The 16296-nt window shown below is 55.7% G+C and overlaps 1 protein-coding gene across 1 annotated transcript; it reads left to right on the top strand.

Annotated features, from left to right (window-relative positions):
• The first annotated feature begins 11401 nt into the window (after positions 1 to 11401).
• Positions 11402 to 15022, top strand: NPPC (natriuretic peptide C). The gene is made up of 3 exons (XM_057427388.1): positions 11402 to 11661; positions 13004 to 13295; positions 14684 to 15022. The coding sequence occupies exons 1-2, from the start codon at positions 11569 to 11571 to the stop codon at positions 13280 to 13282; spliced, it is 372 nt and encodes a 123-aa protein (XP_057283371.1). The 5' UTR covers positions 11402 to 11568; the 3' UTR covers positions 13283 to 13295; positions 14684 to 15022.
• Positions 15023 to 16296: the final 1274 nt, after the last annotated feature.

Below are 16296 nucleotides of genomic sequence, written 5' to 3'. Positions count from 1 at the left end.
GATTTAATACTGTGAATTGCTGAGACTGGTATTGTCTCAATGGAAACTCAAAGAGTTTTGCAGGCACCCGTACCTCCAAAAGCCATGCAGGGAAGCCCCCTTCAAGATGTGTGTGGTCTCACTCTCACTGCAGAGGAGAGCAGGCTCCTGGGCTCCTGCTCCCTGAGGTCTTTGTGCTTCCCTAGCACTGGAGGTTGGGCACCAAGCAACTTGCAGACCATCAGCCCACCCATGCCACAGCACGCAAATAGTGACCAACTCATGGTGCTGAGTGGCAGTGGCCTGATCTCAAGCAGGATAGGTCAGCCTTTGCATCAGAGGGTGACATTAAAGCATGAGACCAGGGTCAGGAGCTGGGACTTTTACTCCCTGCTCTTCTGTGACTGCAGACCTTCCCTAGGGCTTCATAGCAAAGTCAGATCCAGGGTCTGGCTAACTGGGAGTTACTGGTGTTACTTTCAAATTAGGGCTGGGTTTGCCAAAGAACTTCAGCCCAAATTAAAACTGAAGAGGAATAAACTAGCCTCATGGCACCCTCAAGTCATCCCTGTTTGAGCTGTCTGTCTGGAACAGCCCCTCAAGGATTAGAGGATGGGTCCAAAGGGACCTGAGCTGGTGTCCCCAGGTGGGGCTTTGGTGAGAAAAGGCTGTGTTCAGTCTTCAGTTCTGCCGGAACACAAGTCTGAGCAGGCCATCCTGCTGCCCTTAGGCAGCCCTTAGGATGGGGAAGACACCTGGCCCATGGTACTTGTTCCTCATCCTGCAGGCTGGTACCCACAATGCCTGGCATCAGTCACCTCTAAAGACCATGAGACCATGTCTGCTCAGTGTGTAGCAACACCTATGGCTGCCAGCCCCTCCCAGGCTCAAACCAGCCTCACAGATATGCTCCCAGCCAGTGCTGCTGGGCCTCCATGAAGTCAGCTCACCTCCACGGTGAGCCCTTTGAGATGGAGCTGCTGAAGGTGAAGCACCCCATGGCAGCCGTGGCAGGCACAGGCTGCTCCAACTCTGGCCCTCAGGCCATTCAGGGAGCTGCTGTGAGAAAGCACAGGGCTTTGCTGTGGGACCAAGGGTGTCAAGCACAGACCTTCCTGCACAAGGACAGTCATACCTGTCTGGGTGTCGGGATACCACCAGCAAAGGCAGTGTTTCATTGACACAAACCACACCGAACAGACAGGCTCTGCCTGTGATCTGCGGGCACTGCTGCCCCCCACCCTGGCAGCTCTGGCCAGTGCAGGGAGGAAAGAGAGGACTTAGCTCTGCCATGGCATGGCTGGGAGGCATCACAGAATCATAGAACAGTTAGGGTTGGAAAGGACCTTAAGATCATCAAGTTCCAGCCCCCCTGCCATGGGCAGGGACACCTCACACTAAACCGTATCACCCAAGGCTCTGTCCAACCTGGCCTTGAGCACCGCCAGGAATGGAGCATTCACAGCTTCCTTGGGCAACCCATTCCAGTGCCTCACCACCCTTAGGGTAAAGAATTTCTTCCTTATATCCAATCTAAACTTCCCCTGTTTAAGTTTGAACCCATTACCCCTTGTCCTATCACTACAGTCTCTAATGAAGAGTCCCTCCCCAGCATCCCTATAGGCCCCCTTCAGATACTGGAAGGCTGCTATAAGGTTTCCATGCAGCCTTCTCTTCTCCAGGCTGAACGGCCCCAACTTTTCTCAGCCTGTCTTCATATGGGAGGTGCTCCAGTCCCCTGATCATCCTCGTGGCCCTTCTCTGGACTTGTTCCAACAGTTCCATGTCCTTTTTATGTTAAGGACACCAGAACTGCACACAATACTCCAGGTGAGGTATCACAAGAGCAGAGTAAAGGGGCAGGATCCTTCGACTTGCTAGTCATGCTCCTTTTAATGCAGGCCAGGATACGGTTGGCTTTCTGGGCTGCGATGGCACACTGCAGCTGCCTTATGTTAAATTTCTCATCGACCAGCACCCCCAAGTCCTTCTCCACAGGGCTGCTCTGAATCTCTTCTCAAGCTGCCCCGTGCCAGCCACACAGCTGCTGCACACCCTGGGTGGGAAGGAGGGAAGCAGCCCTTCCCTGTGCAAGCAGAGCCGCCAGTCACTCAGCAGCGGAGCCCCCAAAGACAGAGGGTAGACGCAGTTCCCACTGGCGTTTCCTGCAGGGAGCATGGCCCTATGGAACCACTCTTTCAGCGGAAGGGTGTGTGCTCCCCCGCTCCCTCCTGCTCTCCCAGCTGCTGTTAAATTGAAGTGGTTGGCATCTGCTCTGCTAAGGCGCAGTGGTGACACGTCCCCAGCTGCACAGGGCTGGCCTGCGCCATCCTGCAGCGAGGAGCTCACACACCTGGAAGAGCCAGAGATGGGGCAGGGGGGACCCCAGAGTCCCCAGCCCCACTGCCTCCCCTCCCTGTTCCTGCCAGGTGGGAGCTGCAGCTCCCCTCTGTGCCACTGAGTCATGCCATGTCCCTGCTCTTCTTCATCCCTTTAGTGATGAAGCTGAGCCCAGAGCTTGGCCAGGCTCCCTCCTGCACCAGGTGGTGCCACCAGCTGCAGCAGCTTCAGCATTCCCTGTTCCTTCCACAGGAGACTATAGATGTGGGGAGGAGGAAATGGGGAGGATTCAGTGTTTTTTAGCACCACTGCTGGCACTGCTGGCACTGGGACCTGTGGTTTCACAGTGATATCATGCGTGGCAAGAGGGATATGGCTCCACAGCTGGACACCTCCATCACCCTCAACTCCTGCCTCCAGCTAGGCCCTGACTTCACAAGCGACCATGAGCACCACCAGACTGGCAAAGCATTCCTCAGTCCTCTCCTGCTGGCATATGGGAATCTGGAAACATGGTCTGGCCCATGGGGCAAAGCCTGCATTTGTCCCCCCTTTTTCTCTGCCCCATCACCGGCTAAGACAAATGAGACACAACAAAGACATGTCAACATCATGTTGCCCCACAGGCATGCAGCAGATCCCTGTGTGGCTAGGACTAGCTGTGTGCCCATCCTTCACACCCTTTCAAAGAGGCCATATCCAAATGTGGCAGCAAGCTGGTGCCTCATGCAGGATCTCACTAAATGCAATCCCTCCTAGGGAAGGACCAGATTGCTTCAGTCTTGCCTTTGGTTCCATCTTCCATCCACACCATCCTCATGGCTGCCAAGCAGAAAGGGACAGTTGCCTTGCTGCTGCTTCCATGCCTCTCCATGGCAACTTACAGGCTTTCTGAAAGGGAGCAGGTCCATGGGCAGATTTTTCCCCTGCACTCTCATTTCCTGGGGTCCTGTAGCAGCAAGCCCAGCCCGGTGTCCTGGCTTGCTTTTCCACAGCACCGGATTATCTCACCATCTTCCCCTGGGCACTAACTGGTAGCTGCTCCCCACTGCTGGAGGCTGGAACGTGTTGTGGCACCTCAGCTGAGGTGAGAGCACTGCATGGCTCCTTGGCTGGGAGTGCCACACTTACGAAGGCTTTGGCACCTCTACTTGTGGTTTCAGTGGGGAGTAAGGGCCCGCCCAGCTCTCGTTTACATCAGAGTTAATCAGGAGTGACTGGCCAAAGGCCTGGAGCCGCCCCAGGATGACTCAATGAGGGGATCCCTGGATGGGAGCAGAGCGGTTCTTCCAATGCCTCTGTCTACTTCCCGCAGCCCACCCGGTGTGAACTGACGCTGCTCATGTAAATGTCACTCCTACCAAGCCGAATATCACCTCTTACTGATATGGATTATTTCAGGTTGCAGGCCATGGCAGGGGGATGGAGGGCAGTGGGGTGCTCTGCCTACCAGCTGTTGTCCAGAGGATAGATCCACATGACACAAGGATATGCTTGAAGGCAGAGAGGGGCCACAGGTTTGCTCTGGAGCCTCTGAGCACCCTTGGAAATGTCTCAGTTGCGACAACAGCATCCGGAGTTAGGCCAGAGTCTCACTTGCTTTGACATCACCCAGGCACTGGAAGCTGTCTGGGCACTTGACCTGAGGACATAATCCATGCTCGGGGGTGGGGGGAAGGAGACAGGTTTATTACCATAAATAAGCTAAAAACCATCTTTCTCCACAATAGATACCCATCTGATAACTGTGTCCCAACACATGTGGTCTTGCCCTACTTGTCCTTCAGCTTCTCCAGTCTTTTCCTGTGCCCTCCCTACCTCTGGTTGGGAAACACGCCACCCAAGATCAGGACTGGTGGGTTCCCATATCCCTAAGGCAGAGCATCACCTGGAGGAGCACCTGCAGCTTGCCCCAGGCAGGGGCAAAGGTCTGGTTTGGCTGTGTTTGTCCACCAAAGGAAAGGGAGAACCAGATCCTAGCAAAGAGGGACACGCAGCTAAGAAAGAGGTGAAGGAGACAGCAGAGGAAAGAGGTGGGGTTCCAGGGTATGATGTTGAAGCAGCAGGGTTAGTACCTTGCTCCTGATTTAGCTGGGGTCTCACAATTTCTCTCACGGATACCTTTAAGTCTCTCACATAGTTATAGTAATTTTACTCGGTTATAATGGCTAAATCTCTTCTAAACCCCAGCCTGCATTTTCCCTGCACCCTCATGCCCAGCCAGTGGCAGGACTGAGCCTCTCAAAAGTGTTCAAAGTGAATGACACCAAAGCTCCACGGGTCCCATAGGGAGGGAGCTGCCCTGCACCTACTGAGCCTGTGGGCAGCTGGGACAGGGCATTGGGGAGTTGCAGTGAGAGGGACAGAGTGCACAGGGCAAGGGTTGTGCAGTGAGTTCAAGCCCCATCTGATGCTCCCAGGGAACTGGAAAACATGCCTTCGAGGCAGTCAGGGACTAACAAACCATGCTGCTCTGCAACCCCAGGGTTATGGACTCAGCCCAGAACCCCTTGCTCCTGCCACTGTCCCACGCATGCAGGGTGGGATGTGAAGAGCCGCCACCAGGCCCGTTTTGGAGCTGCAAGCTCAGTGGGGACAGCACACCAAGAGCAAGCGAGAGCAAGGCTCCAAGTGGAGACAGCAGCGCTGAGAGGCTGGTGGGCACGTCCCCGCAGCTCAGTGAAGGCAAGCAGGGGCCACCGCCAGCCCCACTGCGACTGGCAGGCGGAGTGGTGAATGAGAGCCTAACTTATCAGTATTACCTCATGTGAAAGCCCTGTGCCTTTGTATCTCAAGCAAACACCGGCCATTATACCCCAGCGGGCCGGCATTGTTATTCTGTCTGGTTGCAAAAGGTTAGGGCTGTGGAGCCCTGCACGTCCACACCAGCTGCCCGTGGGGTGGCAGTGAGGCCACCAGGATGCTCCACAGCCAGCGGTGCTCCCGGGCCGTAAGAGCAGTGGCCCCGGCTGATCCCAGCCGCAACCAAGGCCTGGCCAGAGTGTTATTTGCTCTGCAAAGCTGCCTCACTACCCATGGCACTGAAATCTGCCCCTTCCCTCGCCAGCTCCCTGCCCTGGCCAGGGCCACCCAGTGCTGTTCAGCCTGACACCTGTAGAAATCTTTCCTTGAGAGACAGCCAGACTCCCTTCCAAAAAGACAAAAACAGGGGCAGAAAGCCCAAATTTGGCTTCAGCAGGATCACAGCCCTGGCAGGAACTCAGGGGCTTGCCCACCAGCATTCCTGAGACCAGCAGGCATTCAGCTCCTGGCATCCCAGTGCTCCCCTGGGATTTTTCACATACAAGATGTTCCAGAGAAAGGCCCAGGAAGTTCAACAGTTTTGCCCTGAAGGGCCAATGCCAAAAGGAGCTTCCCACTGGCTGGTGCTGGGCTCCCGAGAAGCCAGCTCAGAGGAGCTTGAGGGCATTCAGTGCCGCAGGGGGGCTGCAAGGAAGCTGCAGACAGCATCTCTGAGGGTGGCAGGGTTTCACCCAGCCAAAACAGCCAGAAGAGGCTCCTGTCAAGCTGGGATGTGCTCTGCTACCAGAGCTGTGGGGCCAGTGAGGGCAAGCTCAGCTGGCCTGGCTGCACAGGTAGCACGTTAGGGCACAGACGCCCACTTGGGGTTGTGGGAGGGTGATATGGTGACATTCAGCTCCAGCACTGTGATGGGGACCCTCATGGACACAGGCTGGGGGTCCATCCCCACTGGCCTGCCAGATCCCTGCCCAGAATCTGCACAAGGCACAGCTCCTTATGGGGACAAACGTGGTGATGATAAGTCACCCTTTGGCCTTTCCAGGCCACCACTTCTTTGGGCAGGACATCTTCCCAAAGGGATGCTCAGTGCCAAAACTGACAAGGCTGATGCTGAGACCTCCAGACTGCAGGTGAAATGCTGGCAGACCCCCATTTCTGGGGAGAAGGTATCTGAGAAAGGGAGGACAAAAGCAATCATAGTGTTTAGCTTGGAAAATCCCAGCAACCTGCCCCTACATTAGCTGTGGAGCCAAGGCTGCCGGCAGCTGGAGGCAATGCAATTCATATCCTCAGAGGACTGATACAGGGGGAGGCTCATGGCATGGACTCATCCATGCATTAGAATTGCTTCATTTTCTCAATGTTCAACAAAAGTCTTGAGACTTTGTGTTCCTGCTCATGCCAGCCCAGCCCCGGAGCATGGCCATCCCAGCACAGCCCTGGGGAAAACACCCAGAAACGCCAGAGGAGAATGGAGTGTTCTGGGGAGCACAGGGAAAACGACAAACCCCAAAAGGCAAACCCCAAAGCAAGCCCCTGGGGAAAAGCACACTGTGCCTTCCAGGATACCAGCAAAGACACAGGAGTCTCTGCCTGGAGCTTTCCCTTGTCTTCTTGTCTCCACTCTGTGAGGTTTGGAAGGGACAGAGATGGCTTCCCCATCTCCATGCCCTTGCTGCATCTGCAGCTCTGTTCTCTTCTGTCCCATCACAGTGGCTCTGCAGGGCCTCTCCCCATCACAGTCCTGGCTTGGGAAGAGGGGATGTTGGCCATGCATGTGTGCTGGGCCAGAGCGCTCTTCCAGACCCAAAGGAGACAAGGGAAAATGTAAAATCATGTAGTGTTTCCTATAGTGCCTCATTCAGCAGCAGCATCCAAAATAAACACCAGGCATGTTCAAAAAGCATTTCAGACACAGAGACCTGGAGATGAAGCAGGTACTGATGCTGCTACAGCTCCTCAGGGGCATTGCACCCTGATGTGCAAAGCCACCTCATCCCCATGATGGCCTAGTGGCTGCCCAGGCCCAGGGATTATTGGTGGCCAAGTCTGAGCCCTCAAGACAGTGCTCCTGTCTCACGGGGGCTATATGGTTATTCCCCAGAAAAGCTTGCTTCAGAGCATCCCAAGGAGGCATAGTGCCTGCTGTGTCCTGCCACAGCTGTGGGACCAGATGGTCTCCTGCCACTACATGCACTGGTGGCTGCTTATATCCTTGCAGCCAAAATTGAATTCCCCCCCAAATTGCTTCTCGCTGAGCCTGCTATCTAGACCCCTAGAGAGGTACTCTAAACCTACAGAAAAAAACCCTCATAAACTAAAAAAACTGCTGTGGTACATCAAACCCTCAGTGGTGTTCTCTTGGTGAACATCAGCACACATCTGATTCCTGGGGACTAGTAGCTGTTGACTGTGCTGGAGGGGAAGTAGCTCCTCCATCTTTGTACCTCCTCCACTCTGCCCCAGGCAGGTAGAGAGCAACTGGGCACAACATGAACAGAACAAGCAGAGAGCAGCAATGTGTTAGGGCTTGTTCCAAAGCCACCGATGGACTTCGGGATGGTGCTTAACCAACAGCTCCTTAGTTTGGCCATTGGCTGCAGGAAAATATTGGCCACTCCATCATCTCCATCATATGCGTGCAGCCTTCTGATGTTTCTTTTTGCAAAGGGACAACCAGCCCTTGCATGGCATCAGCTGGAAAGCTTCACACCAGAGTTACCTATCACTCTGTCAGGAAATGCTCCCTGGCCCATGGCAGCAGCAGAGATATAAATCTGGGCAATGATTTCCCCAAATCAATACAGAAACTCCCTAATGAAGAGCGAGTGGAAGAAAAAGGGGATTGATGGCTGGCTGTTCATTGCTGTGGTGGCACAGCTTACTTCAGGCTAGAGTCAATGTTTCTGTCCTGTAAACCTTCTTGGTGTCACCCTCTGGAAGATGCCCAGAACATGGCTATTGACTTCAGCCAAAGAGCCAGGGCCCAGCATTGCCTGGCAATGAGGATCCAGCCTCACCCGCAGGCATCGCTCACCCCTTCCTTGTGATGGGGTCAAAAGAGCCGGTGCTGTGTCACACATGCCCCCATGACCCATCTCCTCCCACCCTCCCGATGATGGCACCGGTCACACTTTGATGAATCCCTTTCCATCCTCGTGCAAGGGAACCTGTGTACCCTCTTACACATGCACCCACCCCACTCCCTACATCAGCAGTCCCCCTGAGTCCTCCTTCTTCAAGGGTCATCCCCACTTTGCTAAGGCTCAGCAGTATCTCCCCATTTTTAACCCTAGAGCAGTGATGTTCTCTGGTTTTGGGCAGTTTCCAGAACATGTACCTTCCCACCTGACGCCAGGAGTGGGTATTTCTGGAGGGCAGGATACATCCTTGGCTTTGGGTGATGCCCAGCAGAACCCAAAGGGGTGGGAGGCTCAAATCTGGGCTGGATGGAGCCAGCACCGCTGCCACTGGACAGACACCTCTGAACAACCCTCAGCCAGCTGTCACACAGGAAAGCGTGCTGGGGACATTGTGTTATATGAACAACAGTCAAACATGGATTTTCACACCTTTCTTAGGTGACTCCAAGCCACCTCTCACCAGACGCACTACAGCCCATCTCCCTGTATCCCCTAGTCCAACACTGGTGTTCCGCAGCAGCAGACTAGCCCTGGAGCCCTTCTCTGGGTGCAATGAGGACGGATGTCACCCCCTCCAGCCCACCCCATGGGTCTCCATCCCTCCTCCTCCCGCTATGCAGGATCCCTTTGCACTCCAGTGGCCGGGGGAGGCCACCAGTGAGCACATCTCTCTGCACCTCACTCTCCCAGTTTCCACTCATGCTCTGAGTCTGCCAGGTCTTAGCCTGGGTGAGCATCCTGAAGGGCCGTGGGCTAACACAGGCACATCCCTTTAAGGGTTAAAAACTTTCAGGCCCCCATCCCAAGAAGCAAAATGTTTTCATGCTCTTAACCGCTTCCTGCCCACCTCTTCTTTCTCCTCGGAGCTTTTGCCACCCCCGGTGGATCTGATCTTTTTTGCGTTAAGGGAAAGGCTTTGCGTGCACCGGGCTCCTACTCCAGCGACTTTCAGCAGAAAAGGCAGGGTAATTTGAATAACAAGACTAATTGGATTTATAAAGCACAGCCCCTCCCCCAAACCCGGGGCTCTGCACAGTGTGACAAAGAAAACACGCTAATGAAAACCACACTGGTGAAAGCTGAGGGCACTGAGGAGCCTCCTGCGGGCAGGAGCTGGCTGAGACCTGACCGCGTTGCGGCGTTTGTGGCAATGCTGGAATGTTCCGGGGTAAGAGACTGTTGGAGAAGCTCCGATGCAACTCCCGACCCCACTTCCTCAGTGTGCAGGGGGCTGGTGGCAAGCAAGGCAGCTCTTCCTCGCCACACCGTGACATTACCCCAGCCATCCACCCAGTTTCCTTTTCCATATGGGTCCCCCCAGGAGAAGCCACAGCATCAGGGCAGGTGCTAGCACAGCCAGGACACTGATGGCAGGATTCTTGTGTCGGCTGCCACTCTGCTGGTGACCTCAGGCACCCCAACAACCCCAGGCTGTGGATCTCAGCTTCCTGATGCTCCCCTTTCCCCTGCACAAGCCCTGCTGAAGAGGGTAGTGCTGCAGAGCCCTCCTCCTTGCACCCCAGAGAGGCTGGATGTCACGCTATGTGTTGGGTGGGACGAGAGCTGAACCCCAAGAGCAGGGGCCTCTCTCTGCTCCTTGCCTGCACCCACAGCTCCCTGGCACCCGGGGCTGGCTCTAATCCTGACTCCATCGCCTCTCTCTGCCTGCACGCAGACAAATGCCCAAGCACAACTTTACACTCCAGAAAGTCCAAGTTGTATCCACCTGGCAGGCACGATGGAAAAACCACCAAGACCTTCTCCTTCCAGCTCCTGTTCACATGGGGCTGAAAATCCAATCTCCTTTGAAGTGTCCTGTGCCCGGTAGCCCAGGCTGTGGAGGAGGAAACGTCTCCCTGTTCCAGAGTGGGGACAATATGGACCCCCCAAAAGCCACGGCTCCCCAGCAGGGGCAGCTCCGAGGGTTAGGTCTGGGGAGCAGAACAGCCCAGAAAGACCAAGAAAAGGAGCAAGAGGAAGAAAGGAACAGCCTGAAGCTGACCCCAGGGAGAGGGGAAAGACCAGAGAATGTTTCCCTGGTCCCAGGGAAGGGATTTGGGGTGCAATTCCAGCCTGGTGCAAACCAGCATTGCATGCTTCTGCAGAGGAGGGTGTCTTTCCTCTGGCCTGATCCCACTACGAGCATCCGCCCCCCAGCCAAGATACCAGGGATGGTGCCCAGCTCCAACAGCAAAAAGCAACGGGAGCCCCAGAGCTGCCTGTGCCAGGCACACCAGCAATAGCAATGCAAATTATGCTCTTCCAACTCCTGAAGGGGAAAGGTGAGTGCAGGGGGGAGTCCGTCTCCCCCCCCCCCCCTTTTGTCCCCAGAGCTCCTGCAAGCCCCTGGGGTTAATTCCAGGATTACATCCTTCTCCCACACCCTCCAGCTCTGAGAGCAGGCTGGAGGAGGCCAGGTTGCACAGCCCTGTGTTGGGTCAGCCCTTGGGGTCCTGTCCCCAGGAGGGACCCTGTGCCCTGCAGAGGACATCTCCAGGGTGTATTATAAGCTCCATCCCTGGAACCAGGGAGACGACCAGCCTCCGCAGGGAGGGTAGAGAGAGCAGATCATCCCCGCCAAGCCCATGGACCCATGGTGCTCTCAAGCAGTGGCACTGCCCCCTGCATACCCCTGTGTCCCCAGGTGCCCTCAGCATCCCTGCCAGGGAGAGCAGTGTGTCCCCTCCTGCCGAGCAGGGACCTGTGGGGGAAGCTGCGGGACAAGCAGGTTCCGATCTAACCCTGGATGTGGAAAAAAAAGTGCTTTTTGCACCCATTACTTTCGTATGGGCTTAACCCCCCACCCCGGGCTCCTCCCCCCAACCTGTGACAGCTGCCCCAGGCTGGCCCGTGTTCTTCCGCAGGGGGTCACCAGGGAAGTGGGGGGGAGTTGAAGGGCTGGGGACAGCCAGGCAAGGGGTGAACAGAAAGCTTGCAGGGGGGTCCAGGGGTGGGGTGGGGGGGTGACACCAAATGTCCCCCACTTCCCCTTTCTGCTCTCCAACTCCCTGAGCCAGTTGCCTTCAGCTGATGTGTCATTTATTCCTGCCAGGGGACAGGGGACACCCACCCCCCACCCCCCCTTTAAATTCCTGCTATTGTGGAGTGGGAGGCCGGGTTGGACCTGGTTGTTTAGATGACATCACCAAGCAGGTTGGGTTATAAAATGAATGAAGCAGAAAGCCCAAGTTCACTAGCTCGGCACTTCGCAGGCGGCAGGAGGGACCTCGGGGCTCCGCTCTGAACTTTGACTCCCGTCGGTCCCGGCCTCTCCCGGGGGCTCCCCTTGGCTCGCAGCTGCCCTCCTCCCCTCCCCCGGCCCCCTCTCGCTCGGCCTCGCAGGATGCAGATCTCACCCTTGCTGGCTGGTGGACTTTTACTCGCTCTGCTCTCCGTCAGGCTGGAGGCGAAGCCGGCGTCTCAGCTCCCACAGAAGGTACGGCCGGAGGAGCACCCCGGCGCTCCCTCTTCTCCCCGTCCCGCTGAGGGTGCTAATGGCACAGGGGGACATGTGGGGTGACTTTGGGGCTGCTGTCAGTGCAAAGCGGGGTCCTCCTTCACCATTTAAGCTTTTTGACTGGTAGGGAAGCTCCAGCTTCTCCAGCTTGTCCCAAGTGCGCGTGTCCCGGAGACGTCAGCTCCAAACCAGGGGCTGGAGGGTGATGCCCTGTGTGTGCCCCAGATCTTGCGGGATCAGGGCCGGGGAGGGTTGCAGTCCCGTCCCCAGTGTCACTCACCCTGGGACCCCCTAGGTGCCAGGCACGGGGGAAGGGGATCAGACCCACAGGGGAGCAGAATGGACAGCAGGTGCAGGGTGGGCAGAGTGCGAAGCCAGAGCCCTCCCCAAATGGGACAGGTGGGTGCAGCCCGCAGGGAAGGGGTGGCCAAATGGGGGTGTCCCGGGGAGCTGGGGTCCTGCGATGCTGAGGAGGGGGGATGCACCAGAGGCTGCCAACACTGGGTGGGCTGGGCACAAAGACAGTGACACGAAGGGAGGGGTGCCTCAGGACAGTGGTAGGACAGGACTGGCTGTGTCCCTGTAAGGAACTGGGTACAAGCTGCAGAGAGAGAGGTGGTATGGGGGAGTCAGTGAGGAACCCCACTGCTTGATGAGCAGCAGCCCCATGCAGGAAGAGAGAAGAGGGAGGGCTTGGGAACTGGGAGGGGGCAGTAAGAAAGGGGGTGTTCCCCCGTGATTGTGGGTCAGAACTGGAGGAGTGGGGGTACTCAGAGAGTGTTAAGTATGGGAGGGTGCAGCATCAATGCAGGGGATACTCTGCAAGGCAGGGGTGCCGGGAGGGCTGTGAGGAGTAGTGTCACTCCCCCGGAGCTGGGATGGGGGCAGGAACACACCCCCCCAATAATCTGAAGGGACCTGAAAGCTGGCAGGGGTCGCAGTGACCGCACTGGGTCACATATACCCCCCACTGCAGGGTCCTTGCTTCCCCTGGTAGCTTCCAGGCCCCTTCAGGTTACTGGGGAGCTGGGGGGGTGCAGTGACAGCAGCACAGCTGCGGGGTGCAGCAGCACCAGCCCTTCTGGGAGGATGTGGTGACCTCAGCCAGGGGTGTATGCAGTGATCAGGGCAGCGTCGGGGGGTCGGGAAGACACCGCTATGGTGTGGGATCGGGGGATGCTCTGACCCCAGGGCAGGGAGCACGGACTTGGGGAGCGGGGAGAATGCCCTGGGCAAGGTTGTTGGGTCCCCAACTCTGATGCGGGGGGGGGGGGAACTTGCAGAAAGGCGGGGGCTCGCTGACCCTCTACCCCCCCCCCAGGCCTCCCGCGGCTCGGCGGCGGCGGCAGCGGGTCCGCCCGAGGCGGCGGCGGCGGAGCGGGACAAGGAGCGGGACAAGGAGCGCAGCGGCGGCGGCGGCTCGGGCCCACGGGAGGCGCGGGAGGCGCGGGGCGAGGCTCGGCCGCGGGCGGGCTGGGCGCGGCTGCTGCAGGACCCGCCGGGCCGCCGGCACAAGGGCCTGCACAAGAAAGGCCTGGGCAAGGGCTGTTTCGGCCTCAAGCTGGACCGCATCGGCGCCATGAGCGGCCTCGGTTGCTGAGGGACCCCTGGCGGTGAGTGCGCGGCGGGCTCGCTCCGGCACCGGGCGGCCGCGGGGCGCTGGGGGGCATGCGCTGGGCTCCCTTCCCCATACGCGAGATGCCGGCGGGCGGGACTGCAGGGAGTTAAGAGCGGTGAGATACCTGCACACCCCGGAGCTGCTGGTGGGTAAAGAGGAGGAGCCCACAGTTGGCCTTAGTTGCACTTCCCCTCACTTCACAACCCTCCCGCTGCCTCTGTGGGAGGAGCAGAGACCCCAGCCTTGACTCACCTCTGCCGCAGCAGCTCAGGGTAGATGCGCACATGTGGGAGCCAGACCCGTAGGCTCAGGAAAGGATGCGGTGTGTTCCCCTATGCTTGACACACACACACAGGTGACCTACGGACATGTTAGGAGGACTGGGTACCTCCTAAAGTGCCTGTAATGGGAGAATTAGGCACCTGTCTCGGCTATACTGCAGTCCTTTAAATTGAAGGAAAAGCAATACACAAGTTCCCCAAGTGCCTCCTAGTTGTGGTGAAAACCAAAGATAGCTCTTTCTTAAGTCAGGCCTTGCAGCTGAGCAAGTTACAGGAAGCTGGAAGAAGTTGTTCTCACAGCACTCCGCAGCTGCTGTGCTCAGAGAACTGATGGGCAAGAGAAGCGTGTCGTTCCCCCCCCTGCGCCCCGATGATTCTGGGGGAAACATGGCAGCTCCTCCCTTGCCAAGTCTCCCCAGGGGTGCTGGAGGGAAGTGAGGCACCAATCTGGCCGTGTCCCTGCCAACAGGTCACATGCAGATGGACTCACACCTGCGGAAGTGCTTGCCCATTGCAGTCCCGGCCACTCACTCTTCTTCCCATGACACTGCTCTGCCCCGCTCACAGGGACCTGCCTTGGCCCCACACTAATATAATCAGGCATGGAGGGGACCAGATTCAGGCATCCTGCTGCTCTCATGACAATGGGAAGAGCCAGGCCCAACAGTGCCCACAGGACACTAGCACTGGTCCATAGTCCTGCCTGGAGGGATGGGTGCTGCTCCTCTGCTCCCTTGAGTAGTGGCCTTTCAGTACTCCCAAGGAATCACCCAGAAGCACACATGCTGTGCGGCCAGCTCACAGGCGTCCTTTCCTGTTAAGTTCTCATCAGGAGAAAAAAAGATTTCTGCTAGACCCAGGTAGGGCTTGGAAGAGCAGCATGCTCCCCTTGGCCTCTCTCCTAAATACCAAACAATCAGAAAGCAAAGGGTGAGCTGCTTCCTTGCTTTAGCATGAGCAAAAAAACTCAGAGGGGGCTTCTGCTGACTTCAGTACCCTCCATCCCATGCCAGGATTATTGTCACAGGGGTTTCAGCTTGGGTCAGGTAAGGGGTGTTGTATGGCAAGTAACTAACAGGCACTTTGGTCTCATTCTTCACAGGGCTTTGAATTCGTAAGTCCATTTTCTCCTATCATGGCCAGGCACAACCATCCCCCAGGCAACACCTAGAAGAGCAGAGACCCCCCCGGAATGGACAAAAGATGTGTCTGTGTTTTTCTTTTTGGTACGAGGAGTCATGGCACCAGCTGTTTTGGTTTTGTTATTTTTTAAAAAGTGCTCTCTATCTTATATATATTATATATACAAACACTCACCAAGACAAGGGACAGTGCTTTTCCAAGAGACTGATGAAGCCAGCTGTATAACATTGCTGTTTGTAAATTCATGTCATGCATAAATGTATTTATGTTGTAAAGCTATTTATATATTGTTTATAAAGAGATATTTATAAGAAATTATTTATGTAACTAAATGAAAAGTCAAGCATTGTAACATTTTTTTGTCCTAAAAGTAGTTGAAAATCTTAAAAAAAAAATCATTCCATGAGGCATTTTGTAACCTGTCTTTATTTATCAAATTCACGTACAATTTAAATGTCAGATTGATTGATTTCAACTGAGTTAAAAAAGAAATTGTTCAGATGTTTTAGGAAAGTCAGGAGTGAGAGGAAGGCCAGCTAATATTTTAAGCTTTGATTCCATATGCAAAAGTAAACTTGCGCCCAATCCTGTGATGCTCTGATGGACCGAATCCTGCCTGGCACTGCACAGCCATCAGCCTCTGAAAACCCAGCCAAGCTCCCTACAAGAGCACATGGCCTCAGGCAGCTCATCTGTGCCCACATCCTGAATGGCACCCCTGGATATAAGCCCTCCGTGTTCAACAGCCTGGAACCGGATTTTCAGCAGTGTGACAAGAGCAGCGTTTGGCCTAGACATGTTTTAACCACTTCCAGTCTGCAGGTTTGGGTCCAAATTTCATCTTGTAACCATCGCTTTATGACTGGGCACCGCATGGAGATGCAGCCCCTGCTGACAACAACAAAGAGACCATGTTGGATCTGGCCCCCAGTTGTGCTAGTGGGAATAGAGCTTTATGCCCAAGGCACTGTTATTCTAGAATCCAGCAGCTCGCTAAGTATCTTGTTGATATTCCCACTCACCAAACCTTCGTAAAGTCCCTTCTGCCCACACAAATTTATTTAACTGTGCCTGGGACAATACATAGACCAAAATACACTGAGGACTGCCTGGTAAGGATTCACGGACCCAGCTGTTGCTACAGCTTCTTGCTACGTAAAGTGCATGAAATAAATTGTAAAAATCACTCAGAGCTCTAAAGGAAACAGCAAGCGAGGGGGTTGGGAGCACAGCAAAAGCACAAACTCCTGCATGAAGGCTCTGTGGTCTCATTCTTCAAAGAGGCCATAGAGATTAAAAATAAAAGAGTGGCAGGTGCCCAGCTCAGCCGTGACAGGAGTCCCAAATTGCACCCTGACCATTGTAATGGGCTGTGAAACAACGAGCATTATGTTCTGCTGGGCTCCAGCGCCTAGGACAGGGCAAAAAGAAAGTCACCAAGACCTAGAGGCAGAGAGATCCTTTCCCTTAGCAACCACCAGGAAACCATAGAAACCTCCAGCCAGACTCTCCCCAACTATTAGAGAACATTAGGTTTAGAGAACAAGAGGATTGATCCAGACACCCGACAGC

Source organism: Pezoporus wallicus, unplaced genomic scaffold (genome assembly GCF_028554395.1).
Source record: "Pezoporus wallicus isolate ANWC-B61680 ecotype Strahan unplaced genomic scaffold, APGP_CSIRO_Pwel_v1 scaffold_7107, whole genome shotgun sequence".
NCBI classification, from domain to species: Eukaryota; Metazoa; Chordata; class Aves; order Psittaciformes; family Psittacidae; genus Pezoporus; species Pezoporus wallicus.
The sequence above is the reverse complement of the archived record's forward strand: the minus strand, read 5'-3'. Positions and strand labels throughout refer to the sequence as shown.